The sequence below is a fragment of the Podarcis erhardii genome (genome assembly GCF_964252035.2).
Source record: "Podarcis erhardii genome assembly, chromosome: 3".
NCBI classification, from domain to species: Eukaryota; Metazoa; Chordata; class Lepidosauria; order Squamata; family Lacertidae; genus Podarcis; species Podarcis erhardii.
Window position 1 is genome coordinate 121,608,014 of NC_138507.1, and position 15,376 is coordinate 121,623,389.

At 48.0% G+C, this 15,376-nt stretch overlaps 2 protein-coding genes across 9 annotated transcripts in view; one reads left to right on the forward strand and one right to left on the reverse strand.

Annotated features, from left to right (window-relative positions):
• Nucleotides 1–4,923, reverse strand: part of FZD3 (frizzled class receptor 3) — a 25,821-nt gene extending 20,898 nt beyond the window's left edge. For 2 of the 4 annotated variants that reach the window (XM_081854717.1, XM_081854714.1), the window contains exon 1: nucleotides 4,819–4,923. The gene's annotated coding sequence lies outside the window, so the exon portion shown is untranslated. Of the gene's footprint in view, nucleotides 1–928; nucleotides 1,026–1,378; nucleotides 1,452–4,818 lie in introns of those variants that run through there. The other 2 variants (XM_081854716.1, XM_081854715.1) reach the window with 2 other exon arrangements.
• A 108-nt stretch (nucleotides 4,924–5,031) lies between these two features.
• FBXO16 (F-box protein 16) overlaps nucleotides 5,032–15,376 on the forward strand; it is a 34,900-nt gene continuing 24,555 nt past the window's right edge. For 4 of the 5 annotated variants that reach the window (XM_081854890.1, XM_081854892.1, XM_081854894.1 and 1 more), the window contains exons 1-2: nucleotides 5,076–5,223; nucleotides 10,936–11,038. In XM_081854890.1, coding sequence (XP_081711016.1) covers nucleotides 10,943–11,038 — 96 coding nt within the window. In that variant the 5' untranslated portion in view covers nucleotides 5,076–5,223; nucleotides 10,936–10,942. Of the gene's footprint in view, nucleotides 5,224–10,935; nucleotides 11,039–15,376 lie in introns of all 5 variants that reach the window. The other variant, XM_081854891.1, reaches the window with a different exon arrangement.

The window sequence follows — 15,376 nt, forward strand, 5'->3', positions numbered from 1 at the left end:
ACATCCCTGACAGATAGCCACACAGCCTCTGCTTAAACCCTTTTAGAAAAGGAAAGCCCATCACCTCCAGCTTTTACTACTGGGCAGTTTCTCCTAACGTTTAGCCAAAATCTACTTCCCTGCCGCTTCCACCCATGGGCTCCTGTTGTGCCTTCTGAAGCAACTGGGAACAAGTCTGCTTCTTTTTTCGCATGGCTGCCCTTCAGATATATGAAGACAGCTATAACGCCTCCCCTTAACCTCTTCTTCTCCAGCTAAACAAAGCCAGCTCTTTCAACCAGTACCTCGTGGGACTGGGTTTCCAAGCCCCTCACCACCCTAGTCACTTTTCTCTGAATATGCTTCAAGGGCTTTCAAGACTTGATTATTTTGGCAAAGTTTGGCTATTTTGGACAACACAAACAATTCATCACTGTCAAAGATTTTAAAAACCCATATTAAAAGTAGTTTGCCAAGAAGAAAAGAACACAGGAGGCAATGGCAATACGGAGGCAATCCAATAAATATTTGGATTGAGTCTGACCACACAGATATCTTAACTACAATTAATAAAGGCTGGTGATCCATGGGTACCCCCCAATTTTAGTTTCCTTGGGTGTTAACTCGGTTTCTTCTCACATGACTTTTGTACTGTTTTTAAACACAATATAGCAAGCATGAACAAACCACCTTATGCAAATAAAGATTTACCATGCCAAAATCTTAATCATCCTCTATATACAAACCTAGATCATTTATAGCACTTAAATCATAACAAGAGAAAAAGCTAACAAGGTACTATACACTTGCATTTTCAACCAACTGAATGCAAGCCTGCCACTTTCCTAAACTTACAAAAAGAATTATTGCAAGTGTAAACAGAGGTGACTAACAAAAATGAATAACAATCATGATAAATTTCTAGAATTTTTGAAGAGAATTTATTTACCTCCCAGAAAGATGTGCTCACCCAACACAATCCTTAACTGCTGCAGGATTTTAGCAGCTCAATGGCAAAGTGCTATCTGCAGTAATTATTCCAACGGCTGTTTCGGTACAAAAGAAAACAATCCCTCTGAATCTATTCCAATGATTATAGTCAGATTTCTAATTTTTAAACCATTCTACCCTGAAGGTTCATACTGTCCCCACCCCCATCCTTCTGATCCCCACTATTTCCAGGGAGAGGTAACACAACAACTGCAGACTTTAATCTATCCTTTGGGCCCTTGTCTTAATTCTAAAGAGGAAAGAAAAGCATGGAACATGGAAGCCAGGAGAGGATAATCTTTTGCAAGGAATGCAAATGGTAGGCATATTTTTACCCCAGCTGTACCAACAAGGGAAAAAGAAATCCACACTAAACTGTCATTGCTGCAACGGAGTAGATTTCTCTTACCTCTCCAGGGAATTATGTGTCCCGTATACTGGGAGGAGATACACTCCCTATACTGCCATGTATTGAAGTGAAGTCTTGGTTGACATGACATGAGCCAACAGTGTGACGCGGCAGCTAAAAAAGCCAATGCAATTCTGGGCTGCATCAATAGGAGTATAGCATCTAGATCAAGGGAAGTAATAGTGCCACTGTATTCTGCTCTGGTCAGACCTCACCTGGAGTACTGTGTCCAGTTCTGGGCACCACAGCTCAAGAAGGACACTGACAAACTGGAACGTGTCCAGAGGAGGGCAACCAAAATGGTCAAAGGCCTGGAAACGATGCCTTATGAGGAACGGCTAAGGGAGCTGGGCATGTTTAGCCTGGAGAAGAGGAGGTTAAGGGGTGATATGAGAGCCATGTTCAAATATATAAAAGGATGTCACATAGAAGAGGGAGAAAGGTTGTTTTCTGCTGCTCCAGAGAAGCGGACATGGAGCAATGGATCCAAACTACAAGAAAGAAGATTCCACCTAAACATTAGGAAGAACTTCCTGACAGTAAGAGCTGTTCGACAGTGGAATTTGCTGCCAAGGAGTGTGGTGGAGTCTCCTCCTTTGGAGGTCTTTAAGCAGAGGCTTGACAACCATATGTCAGGAGTGCTCTGATGGTGTTTCCTGCTTGGCAGGGGGTTGGACTCGATGGCCCTTGTGGTCTCTTCCAACTCTATGATTCTATGATTCTATGGAGAGGTTCTCCATCATCCCTCCCCCATCAACACAACGCTCCTACAAATTACGTATAAGAAACACAAAAAGTTTGACCACACTACATTCAGTGCCCATTCCGCAAGGAGAGCTCCAGTCACTTTCCTCAGCTCTGGATATTTAGTACTTCAGTTTCCTTAGAGAGAAACATTTTGCCTCAATTGTTGCAGGGGAGGTGGTGAAGCATGGTGAGAACACATTAACAAAACTCATTTGCTTCTGGGGCCCTCTGAGGGAGCAGTGAGGATGCAAAGAAGGCAGGGCCAGTGGCGTAGTGTGGGGGGTGCAGGGGGGGCCCGGCCGCACCGGGCGCAACATCTGGGGGTTAGGGTTAGGGGGCGCAAATCCACGGGTTTGGGGGTGCAAATCCACGGGTTAGGGGGCGCAAATTACTTGCCTTGCCCCGGGTGCTGACAACCCACGCTACGCCACTGGGCAGGGCTGATATCTGCAAAATTGACACACCTTTTAAGGAGTCTTAAAAATATAAAAACTGCCCTCCTGGATCAGACTATCCTAGCCTTTCTCAACTCAGTGCCCTCCTTTACTTAAGGGACAGCCTTGCCCCATTGGTGTCCATCTGACCACTTACTCCTTGGAACTTTCACAAATGCTATGTACTGTAATGTCAGTTCTGCATTTGTGAGCTCAACTTCTAGTATGGAAGTACCTGTGCTTTGGAACTCTCTGCCTATTGACACTTGACAGGCACCTTAACTCTATTGTTTTAGGCACTTTCTGAACACTTACCTCAGCAAGTAAATATCCTTTAGTTACTTATGTACGTTTTACATTTTTGGCTGACATTTTCTGTGCCTTAATGATAACTATTTTATGAATATTGTTCAATGGTATTGCAGATTTTAGCTGTGTTTTATTACAATGTTATTATGTACACAGCTCTTTGATTAAGCAACTTTATGCATCTTTCTCAATATACTAATGAATGTTTTAGAGACTATAACTTCCGCCAGCCTCAGACATAATAGGTGTTGCAATCCCACATATCTGGAGGGTGCATGGTTGGCGGAAAGGCTAGGTTTCTGCCTAGATCAGCATTCAGTTTGCAGTAGTAATCCGCTCAAAGGGAAGTCCAGGATGCAATGAAGGCAGTAAGAGGCTCTCCTCTGCTGCCACCACCCATCTCCTTTCTTTTGGGGGAAGAAGGTGGAAAACAGTGTCCCCTTAGCATTTGTTCATTCATTTATTCTGGTTTCCCCCCTCATACATAAAGGTGGTTTAAAACCCCTACTTCTCAACAGGGTCCTTTAATTGCCAACACTTTCTCCGAAGTAACACCTCCCTTGAAGGCTGGGAACCTCCCAGGCTTACCCCACAAAACACAATGCCATGGCTATGAAAGCAAGCCCTGCATAACTAGTATTTCAGTGCCTGTACATGTGTTGGGGGGGGGGGGATTGGTCAGAAAATAAGGAGGAAATTATCAAAACAACTCTCTTCTCTCTCTCTGGCTGATGAGGAAGCAGCAGGGCAAGCTAAAGCGCATTAATTACTAATAACGAGGGCCTGAGTCTTCATCAGTCACCACAACCTTTTTGTTTTGTTTCAACCTTATTATGCTCATTAGTCTGTAATAACTTGCGGCAAAGCTGCCTTGCAGGCCCTCGATCAGACAGAAGAAGAAAAGGGGGGGGGAGCAGGATATAAATAATGTTTAATTATAACATAATTATCAGCTGCAATTTCAGAAGGCCACCTACCCGGCCCCAACCTATGCAATGCAGGGGGAAGGGGGCACAATGCAAAAGAGGAGGAGGAGACCCGACCCTCCCTAATCCTTCTTTGGGTGAGGAGGGGTCTCCCTCCTACACACCAACCCCCTCCCCCCTCCTAAAAAGACATGGCCTGAAAAACACCCACCCAGTTCCTCTGCTTTAACCCTTTCCAACCCTCAAAGCCTGCCCACCCCCCCCCCCCTTTGACCTGGACACAATACCAGGAGAGAGGGAGGGGTGCCAACTTGAATTAAAATATTGTGGGGGGGCAGGTAAGCACAGCCCCCCCATAACTGATCACATATGTTGTACATAAAATTTCCCATGAAAACAGTAAAATATAATTGATCACGTGACATCACACACACACACACACACACACACACACAATTTGAATGGCAATGGCCCTCAAGCTTGGAGAGGGAGGGGGCAGACACCCCTCAAATATTTTATTGGGGGGGGGGAGAGAGAGGCCGAAGGGACCTTGGCCCGTGGGAGTCGGTGCCTATGGTGGTGGTGGGGGGGATGCGAATCCCACCCCCCATAAAAAATAAAATAAAAATAAACCTCGTCGCCCCCACGCGCGGGAGCGTTTGAGGAAAAAATAAGAAAAAAAAGGAGGACTGGGGTGGGGGGGAGACGCTCCTATAAGGAAATCCTGCCATGAAACGTTGTCCCCCCCCCCACTTTCATTGTCTTTTAATGTGGGTGGGAGGTGAAGGGGTCGCGCGTGCGCGCGCAGGTGTGAGGAAGCCGATCCTCTCGGGGGCGGGGGGGGAGGGGAAAGAGTCGGTCCCTGACAGGAATTTAACCGCCCCCCCCCCAAGAAAAGAAGTGTGAGGCGCGCCCCTCCCCCCCCTTCACTGAGGTGATTTTTTATTTCTCTGAGGCGAAGGCGGGGGGGGGTTGTTAGCTGTAGCCCCGGCCCTTTTTTTGTCCCCCCCCCTTTCCCCGTTACCTGAGTGCGTCCCTCAGGCGGCGCTGGCCGGCCCTTCCTCGGCGCGGCGGCTGAAGGGGCGCGAATGAAGGAGCCTCCGCCTCCCAGGCCGCCGCCGCCGCCTTCGCCTTCCGCCCCGCCCCCGAGAAAAAAAAGCCAGCCAATCGCGCGCCAGCCCCCGCCCGGTTGCTAGGTAGAAGGTGAACGCCAGAGCGGGAGGGCGGCTTCCGATTGGCCGTAGCCGCTGCCAGGCAACGGTTTCCATGGCGAACGGGACCGACTCGCAAGGGGCGGCGGCGGCGGCGGCCTTGTCAACTCGCATCGCCTCAGGTGGGAAGAAGAAGCAAGCGGGCAGACACGTGTCGAGAGCGCCGGCTACGGGGGGGGGCCCGGCAAGGTGGGCGGAGAGAAGCGGCGAGAGTTCAGGTGAGGGGCCTGCGCGCGACACGCGGGTCGGGAGTGGGGGGAAAAAGGCACGTGTGAATGCGTGTGCGCGTGTCGCTGCGGCCCTTGAGGCCCGGCAAGGAGGGGCAGGCAGGGAGGTGCCTTCGTTGGCTGCGAGGAGCTTCGGGGTGGCTCCTGGGCAAGGTAAAGCGACTAGCAGACTAGCCATTGGTGATAATAATAATAATAATAATAATAATAATAATAATAATAATTTTTTATTTATACCCCGCCCTCCCCAGCCAAGGCCGGGCTCAGAGCGGCTTACAAGCAATAATAAAAACAAGATGAATGATTACAACTTAAAAACAAAAATAAAATACAACATTAAAATAATGGAACATTAAAATATTAAAATGTAGCCTCATCGCAGGAGGAGAAGGAAAAGAAAAAAAAGAGAGAGGGAGGGAGGGAATCAAATTGGCTCCAAGCCAAAGGCTAGGCGGAACAACTCTGTCTTACAGGCCCTGCGGAAAGAACTCAGATCCTGCAGGGCCCTGGTCTCAGGAGACAGAGCGTTCCACCAGGCCGGGGCCAGTGTTGAAAAGGCCCTGCCTCTGGTTGAGGCTTATCTGACTTCCTTAGGGCCCAGGACCTCTAGAGTGTTGCTATTTATGGACCTTAAGGTCCTCCGTGGTGCATACCGGGAGAGGCGGTCCCGTAGGTACGAGGGTCCTAGGCCGTGAAGGGCTTTAAAGGTCAAAAGCAGCACCTTGAACCTGACCCTGTACTCCACCGGGAGCCAGTTCAACTGGTAAAGCACTGGGTGGATATGCTCCCATGGCAGAGACCCCGTGAGGAGCCTCGCTGCAGCATTCTGCACCCGCTGGAGTTTCTGGGACAGCTTCAAGGGCAGCCCCGCGTAGAGCGAGTTACAGTTGTCAAGCTTGGAGATGACCGTCGCATGGATCACTGTGGCCAAGTCGGGGCGGGAAAGGTAAGGGACCAACTGCTTGATGCGGCGAAGGTGGAAAAATGTCGCCTTGGCTGTTGCTGTAACCTGCGCCTCCATGGAAAGGGAGGCGTCAAGGATTACACCCAAACTCTTAACGGAAGGCAATGGCACTAATTGGGCCCCCACAAGAGAAGGCAGTTGGTCCCTCATCCCCATACCATCCCGACCTAGCCATAGGACCTCTGTCTTCAAAGGATTTAGTTTCAATCGGCTCCCACGAAACCATCCAGCCACAGCTTCCAAGCATCTGGTCAGTGTGTTAATAGTAATAATAATCATTTTAATTCACGGGCCCAATAGCGCTCAGGCTTTTCGAGGCCCTTGTCAAGCTGGCTAGAAGAAGCAGCTTTGGGGGACTTGGAAATGCGCATGCCGTTTCATTTTTGGCATTTCTGTCAGACAGCTATTGGAAAGGAAATTTTGAATTTATTTATTGCATTCAAATGCTGCCTTTCTCCCTCCATGGCCTACCTATGTTCTTATGTTCTATCCCTCTCTCTCTCTCTGTGTGTGTGTGTGTGTGATTTTGTGTGTGTTTGTATGTATATGTATATGAATATGGCACACCTGCGACTTTCCTAGAATGAAGTAAAGGTAAAGGGACCCCTGACCATTAGGTCCAGTCCCGGACGACTCTGGGGTTGTGGTGCGCATCTCGCTTTATTGGCCAAGGGAGCCGGCGTACAGCTTCCGGGTCATGTGGCCAGCATGACTGAGCCGCTTCTGGCGAACCAGAGCAGCACACGGAAATGCCGTTTACCTTCCCGCCGGAGCGGTACCTATTTATCTACTTGCACTTTGACGTGCTTTCGAACTGCTAGGTGGGCAGGAGCAGGGACCGAGCAATGGGAGCTCACCCCATCATGGGGATTCGAACCACCGACCTTCTGATCGGCAAGTCCTAGGCTATGTGTTTTAACCCACAGCGCCACCCGCGTCCCATTAGAATGAAGTAAGGTAAAGGTAAAGGTACCCCTGCCCATACGGGCCAGTCATGTCCGACTCTGGGGTTGTGCGCCCATCTCACTTAAGAGGCCGGGGGCCAGCGCTGTCCGGAGACACTTCCAGGTCACGTGGCCAGTGTGACGAAGCTGCTCTGGCGAGCCAGCGCAGCACACGGAACACCGTTTACCTTCCCGCTAGAAAGCGGTACCTATTTATCTATTTGCACTTAGGGGTGCTTTTGAACTGCTAGGTGGGCAGGAGCTGGGACTGAAAGACGGGAGCTCACCCCGCCGTGGGGATTCAAACCGCCAACCATGCCATCGGCAAGCCCTAGGTGCTCAGGTTTTACCCACAGCGCCACCCGCGTCCCCTAGAATGAAGTACCACCTCCTAAAATGGATTTTAAAAAGAACATTGCAGACCCACTGAAAATGCTCATGGATGACTAGTGGAAGAGGCTTCCATAACCTGCCGAGCAACTGCCAAAAGTTGGAGAAGCTCTTTAGGCACCCTTAGTGACCAAACCTGGGACCTGTAAAATGTAAAAGGTAAAGGACCCCTGGATGGTTAAGTCCAGTCAAAGGTGACTATGGGGTTGCGGCACTCATCTTGCTTTCAGGCCGTGGGAACAGCGTTTGTCCACAGACAGTTTTCTGGGTCTTGTGGCCCGCAGGACTAAACCGCTTCTGGCGCAATGGGACACCGTGACGGAAACCAGAGCGCACAGAAACGCCGTTTACCTTCCCGCCATAGCGGTACCTATTTATCTACTTGCACTGGCTTCCTTTCAAACTGCTAGGTAGGCAGGAGCTAGGACAGAACAACAGGAGCTCACCCCGTTGTGTGGATTCGAACCGCCAACCTTCTGATCGGCAAGCCCAAGAGGCTCAGTGGTTTAGACCACAACGCCACCTGCATCCCTTACCTTTACCTTTTACCTGGTGCCTGTACAGGCGCTGCAGTCCAGACAGGTCCCTTGATTAATTTCCAGCCACTTAACATTTAGAATCCAGTAATTTAAAGTTTCCCTACCGACACCCCAACAGAAGGAATGTGGCCACTGAGCCAAGTGTGGGGGTTAAAAAAAGAATATTGCAGACAAATTAATGGCGGAAAGGCCTCTCGATGGCTACTAACCAGGACGGCTGTTCAATGTTTCTGAATACCAGTTCCTGGAAACAACAGGAAGGTAGAGTTGTTCTTGTGCTCAAATCCTCCTTGCAGGTTTTCCACAACCATCTGATTGGCTACTGTGAAAAGGGGATGCCGGATTTGGTGAGCCGTTGGCCTGATCCAGAACTTTCTGAGAACACAGAAGTACTGGTTTTGGGGGACAGGAGGTGGGTGGGTGTGGAGGACTCCCTGGTCCTGAATGGGGTAACTGTGCCCCTGAAGGACCAGGTGCACAGCCTGGGAGTCATTCTGGATTCACAGCTGTCCATGGAGGCACAGGTCAATTCTGTGTCCAGGGCAGCTGTTTACCAGCTCCATCTGGTACACAGGCTGAGACCCTCCCTGCCCACAGACTGTCTTGCCAGAGTGGTGCATGCTCTGGTCATCTCCCGCTTAGACTACTGCCATGCGCTCTACGTGGGGCTACCTTTGAAGGTGACCTGGAAACTACAACTAATCCAGAATGCGGCAGCTAGACTGGTGACTGGGAGCGGACGTCGGGCCCATATAATACTGGTCCTGAAAGACCTACATTGGCTCCCAGTATGTTTCTGAGTACAATTCAAAGTGTTGGTGCTGACCTTTCAAGCCCTAAATGGCCTCAGTCCAGTATACCTGAAAGAGCATCTCCACCCCCATCGTTCTGCCCATACACTGAGGTCCAGCGCCGAGGGCCTTCTGGCAGTTCCCTCACTGCGAGAAGCCAAGTTACAGGGAACCATGTAGAGGGCCTTCTCGGTATTGGCACCCGCCCTGTGGAACAACCTCCCACCAGATGTCAAAGAGAACAACAACTACCAGACTTTTAGAAGACATCTGAAGGCAGCCCTGTTTAGGGAAGCTTTTAATGTTTGATGCATTACTGTATTTTAATATTTTGTTGGAAGCCGCCCAGAGTGGCTGGGGAAGCCCAGCGAGATGGGTGGGGTATAAATAAATTATTATTATTATTATTTCTCCTTATATTCTTACTGAATATACTCATAAATGTCTAGTGGAATAGGCTTCCATAGTTGCAGGGCAACTGCCAAGAGTATGGTAGCTTTATAGGTGACCTCAGTTTCAAGTCCTGGTGTACAGATGCTCTAGACATGTCTTTTTATTAATTTCCGTTGAGTTAACATTTCTGTAATCTGAGATGCAGCATTTTCCCCTCCCTAGAGAAGGAAAATTCAACACCATGATCAAGTCAACATGTAGTGGATTGTGGTCTCTAGGCTAAGTGTGTGGGTGTGAATGAGTGAGTGAGATAAAATAGCTTTACCAGACAATACCTAATTGAATTTATATTCCTAGTAATGTTGACACAAGGCATTCACAAAACAGGCCTGCTTTTGTTGACGGCCTTTGGTTTAGCATTTTTGCAGGGTTAAACCGGGATTAACACAATCCAGGAAATCAGTCTAATGCCCTTAGCTAATATGATATGAGCATTACAGTGCATTAATCTTTCTTAAACATTATCAAATTATGGCTTTTGAGTTAACAGCTGGCCTGTTCTTCTGCCTTTCCTTTCACAGGATTTGTTAGGAATTGGGACATACTATGAATCTAAGTCTTTTGCCATAGGCAAGCAGTGCCTCTAAAAAAAACATTGAGGCAACCCTGGCACCCTGAACCCTCTTATTTAGCAATAGTATAGCTTACTCATTGGGTGGTGGGTGAGGCCAAAAGAACCCACAACAAATGATGCAGGGTGCCACCCTAGTGTGGGCATTCTGACACCACACTGTGATTTAGTCACAACCACATTTGTTGCCTTTGCTGAACAATCACATCCTTTGAGACCAGCAAGTCCAACTGTGTCATACTGTACCTCACAATTTTGAATAGTCATAGCCTGGCCTTCCTCAATCTAGTGCCCTCCAGATACTTTGGACTACATCTCCCATCAGTCCAAGCTAGCATGATGCTGCTGATTGGAGAAGGACACTGACAAACTGGAACGTGTCCAGAGGAGGGCAACCAAAATGGTCAAAGGCCTGGAAACGATGCCTTATGAGGAACGGCTAAGGGAGCTGGGCATGTTTAGCCTGGAGAAGAGGAGGTTAAGGGGTGATATGATAGCCATGTTCAAATATATAAAAGGATGTCACATAGAGGAGGGAGAAAGGTTGTTTTCTACTGCTCCAGAGAAGCGGACACGGAGCAATGGATCTAAACTACAAGAAAGAAGATTCCACCTAAACATTAGGAAGAACTTCCTGACAGTAAGAGCTGTTCGACAGTGGAATTTGCTGCCAAGGAGTGTGGTGGAATCTCCTTCTTTGGAGGTCTTTAAGCAGAGGTTTGACAACCATATGTCAGGAGTGCTCTGATGGTGTTTCCTGCTTGGCAGGGGGTTGGACTCGATGGCCCTTGTGGTCTCTTCCAACTCTAGGATTCTATGATTCTATGGCTATGCTCTGCTGGGGCTGATGGGAATTACAGTCCAAAACACCTGGAAGGGCATTGGGTTGGCCAAGGCTGCTCTGTGTTCAGAAAAAGCACAACTGTAAAAATAATGTTTGTGTTTCTAATATCGGTGGGATTGGCCGAAGAGCCAGTAGTACTTTTGCCTTTGCACACGGCTCTAGCATTTGCAGAAATGCCTCAAATAATTGTTTTGCGTCTTCCTTCAGGAAAGCAATGGCATTTGCACCTCCCAGGAACCTGGATGGCCCGAAGATGCAAACCAAGATGAGCACATGGACACCCCTGAATCACCAGTTGATGAATGACAAGGTGAGTGTCATTCAGTCAATTTAAGTATGGGCCTTCCCCCAGACATTACATTGGAGACACAATCAGAGGGGACCTTTGGGTGAGCAGTAACAACAAATTCTCCATAAAAAGCAGCTAAGCCCTCAGTTGGCCAGCGTTGACCCCCCTCTAACCTGGCAGTACTTGAATGCTCATAATAATAATAATAATAATAATAATAATAATAATAATAATGATTTATTATTTGTACCCCGCCCATCTGGCTAGGTTTCTCCAGCCACTCTGGGCGGCTTTCAACAAAGATTAAAAAATACATTAAAATGTCACACGTTAAAAACTCCCCTGAACAGGGCTATTATGAGGGAAAAAAGCGTTGGGATGGTCACACTGGCGTCTGATGATTTCAAAAGGGATTAACAAATACATGCTTTGTTTTCTAATGGAGCGTGTCAAGAGGCGGCTAAGGTGGACGCATAAGAGCTTGGAAAGCAAACATGGTATGTTTTTGTGATCAAAGCATTATAAGGCTCACTAATGCAAACAGCTCTCCTGTCCTCCCCCTTTAGGCCCCTGAACCAAAATGTGATCCCAGATCTGTTTAGCATTTCCTTGTGACAATAATGAAACACTCCACACCAAAGGGTTGGCAGAGGCAGGTGCTTCTTGTTTCATCTTAAATGAAGCCAACCATATATGTGTAGACACCTCGGAAACAACAAAGTGAGCAAGGATAGAACATAAGAATATTAGAAGAGCCTGCTGGATCCGGCCAGTGGCCCATCTAGCTCAGCATCCTGTTTTCACGATGGCCAATCAGATGTCTGTGGGAAACCTGCTTTTTAAGATGCTGTCTCTGCTTTTCAATATGCTGTCTTGATGTTGCTGTCTAAGATGTTGGCCGCAGTGGGACCTCCATATTCCGAGGGAGTGTGCTTCTGAACGCTAATTGCTACTGAATCCTATCGTTGCACCTATCTGTCTCAGGAGACAATGCAGGGGGTGAAGTCAAACTGTTGGAGAATTACCGCGCTTGCTGTGGCTGTAGAGACAAATTTGGGAAAGATATGCTTTGAAGGTGACTCGGAAACTACAACTAATCCAGAATGCGGCAGCTAGACTGGTGACGGGGGGCGGCTGCCGAGACCATATAACACCGGTCTTGAAAGACCTACATTGGCTCCCAGTACGTTTCCGAGCACAATTCAAAGTGTTGGTGCTGACCTTTAAAGCCCTTAACGGCCTCGGCCCAGTATACCTGAAGGAGCGTCTCCACCCCCATCATTCTGCCCGGACGCTGAGGTCCAGCGCCGAGGGCCTTCTGGCGGTTCCCTCATTGCGAGAAGCAAAGCTACAGGGAACCAGGCAGAGGGCCTTCTCGGTAGTGGCGCCCGCCCTGTGGAACGCCCTCCCACCAGATGTCAAAGCGATAAATAACTACCTGACATTCAGAAGACATCTTAAGGCAGCCCTGTTCAGGGAAGTTTTTAACGTGTGATATTTTACTGTATTTTTGGTTTCTATGGAAGCCGCCCAGAGTGGCTGGGGAGGCCCAGCCAGATGGGCAGGGTATAAATAATAAATTATTATTATTATTATTATTCTACTGAGTCAGACCCCTGGTCCGTCTAGCTCTGTATTATCTATATTAACTGGGTTTCAGACAGGGAATCTTTCCTAGCCCTACCCAGAGATGCTGGGGCTTGAACCTAGGCCCTTCTGCATGCAACGCAGTCGCTCTAACACTGTTTCTCCTTCTGCTCTCAAACCAGGAGTGGCATATTCTTCCACAGGGCCTGTAAGACAGAGCTATTCTGCCTGGCTTTCAACTTGAACTTAGCCTGATCTTTTATTCCCCTTCCTTTCCTCCCCCTCCCCTTTTTATGGAGATTACCCACTCTGGGATCCCACAGCTAATTCTCCCCTGGTCTCCACACTGGCCCAAATAGGACTAGCCCTGGTGATCATCTCAGGCAGTGTTTCCCAACCTTGTGCCTCCAGCTGTTTTTGAACTACAACTCCCATCATCCCTGACTAGCAAGACCAGTGGCAAGGGATGATGGGAATTGTAGTCCAAAAACAGCTGGAGGCACAAGGTTGGGAAACACTGAATGCTTATTGGATGGATTTCCCCCCTAAACTGATTTTTGAATTCTGAATTTATTGTTATTCACGTTTTATACTGTATTTTATGCTTTTATTATTATTATTGCAGCAGAGGCAGATGAAGGTGTCTGGTTGTGCTGTCGCAGATGCTGCAGTAATAAGTAATATGGCGCTTCTTCTCCTCCCAGCGGTCTTTCCTCCTCTGGTCACTGGTATAGATGCATAACCTGACTATCTGCCTCCAGGCACTGTGACTGTCTGCTGGGGATTCCCCATAGCTGTCAACTTTTCCCTTTTCTTGCGAGGAAGCCTGTTCGGAATAAGGGAATTTCCCTTTAAAAAAGGGGAAACGTTGAAAGCTATGGATTCCCACATGGCAGGATTGATGTCGCCAGCCTTCATGTCACAACTGCAGACATCTTTGTAACACAGAGTTGGTCTGCCAACAGGCCTGATGCATGAAGTCCGTCAGTCAAATAAGAGGCAAGATCCTCTTGTGGATCCACACTGGTTAAGTAACAGGGAGCAGGGAGTAGGAACGAACAGACAGTTCTCCTGATGTAGAGACAGAAAAAGCAGAGCCCCCCACAAGTTTGGTACATTGGTACCTCATTTGTTGAACATAATCTGTTCTGGAAGACTATTCAACTTCCGAAACGTTTGACAGCTGAGGTGCAAAGGGCGGTCAGCAAAGTACATGGAGAAAAAAGAAAAACATGCCGCAGAAGCTGTTTGACTTCCAAGGCACGTTCGAACATGGAAGCAATTCTGGGTTTTCTGCGTTCAAAAACCGAAACGCTCGGCTTCCGAGACTCTTTAAAACCGAGGTACCACTGTGGTAGGACCTATGCTTTTTAACTTGTCCATAAACAATCTGGGGGTGACCAGTGAATTGGCCAAGTTTACCGACAATACTAAACTATTTAGAGTTGTTCAAAACAGAGAGAGATGATGATGAGCTCCAAAGGATCTCTCCAAACGGATAGTAAAGTGGCAAATGCAATTCAGTGTAAACAAGGGTAAAGTGATTCATGTCAAGACAAGAAAATCTTAATTTCACAGTTCATGGGGTCTGAACTGGTGGCACCTGACCCAAAACGAGACCTTGGGCTTGTAGCTTGATGAAGGTGCTGACCCAGTGTGCGGCAGCTGTGAAAATGTCAAATTCCATGCCACGGGTCGTTAAGAAAGGGATTGAAAAATAAAAAAACATTTAATCAGCAGCAGTTAAAATGCTACATACTAAAGACATTAAAATAGGGAATACTCTAGGGAGGAGCTGTACAAGCAGGGAGCAGCTCCCAATTGGCGCTCTCTCTTGTGCTTGCCAGTCTCTTGGATCTCAGTGAAGGGGCCACAGGCAGGTCCCCTGAGTTTAGTTTCAAGTAGAACAGTTGATAATGGGTGCAGGTGGCCCTTCAAACAAGGCCTTGCGTTGAATGGTACGCAGATGACAAAATGCGTCCAAGTTGTGAGTGATGTGATTTCAACTTTACGGGCTTGGCGGCTGGCCGGTTGAAATCACACAAATTAAATGCACAGAAGGCAGGGAGCTTAAAAGCTCTTTTAGCGCAGAGTTTTCCCAGTGTAGAAATAGCTATTAAGCTCTCTGCCTTGCTTGCTGAGTTTTTGGAGGATCTTGCGCGATCTTGGATGGCTCTGTGAGAGCCTCCCAGAGGCCAGTAAGCATGGCAGAGAGCTTAAAAAACTCTCTGTCTTGCTTGGGGGGTAAGACCCATGCAGGGCTCAAGTTCCAGAAGGCAAGGATAGCTAAGTGAATAACCATAGTTTAGAGGTCCCGGGCCCTAAGGAAGTCAGACTATCCTCCACCAGGGCCAGGGCCTTCTCAGTGGTGGCTCCAACCTGGTGGAATGTTCTGTCCCATAAGACCAGGGCCCTGCAGGATTTAACCTCCTTCCGCAGCGCTTGTAAGACAGAGCTATTCCGCCTGGCTTTCAATTTGAACTCAGCCTGATCTTTTATTCCCCTTCTTTCCCTCCCCCTCACCTTTTTATGAAGGTAACCCACTCTGGGAACCCACAGCTAATTCTCCCCTGGTCTCCCTGCTGGCCCAAGTAGGACTAATTTAGCCAGCTAGCCCTGGGGATTATCTAACTGATTTTTGATTTTTATTGTTATTCATGTTTTTATACTGTTTTTTATGCTGCTTTTATAATTAAGTATTTTAAAGTGTTTTAAATTTGTTGCTAGCTGCCCTGAGCCCGGTTTTTGAACCGGGAAGGGTGGGGTATAAAT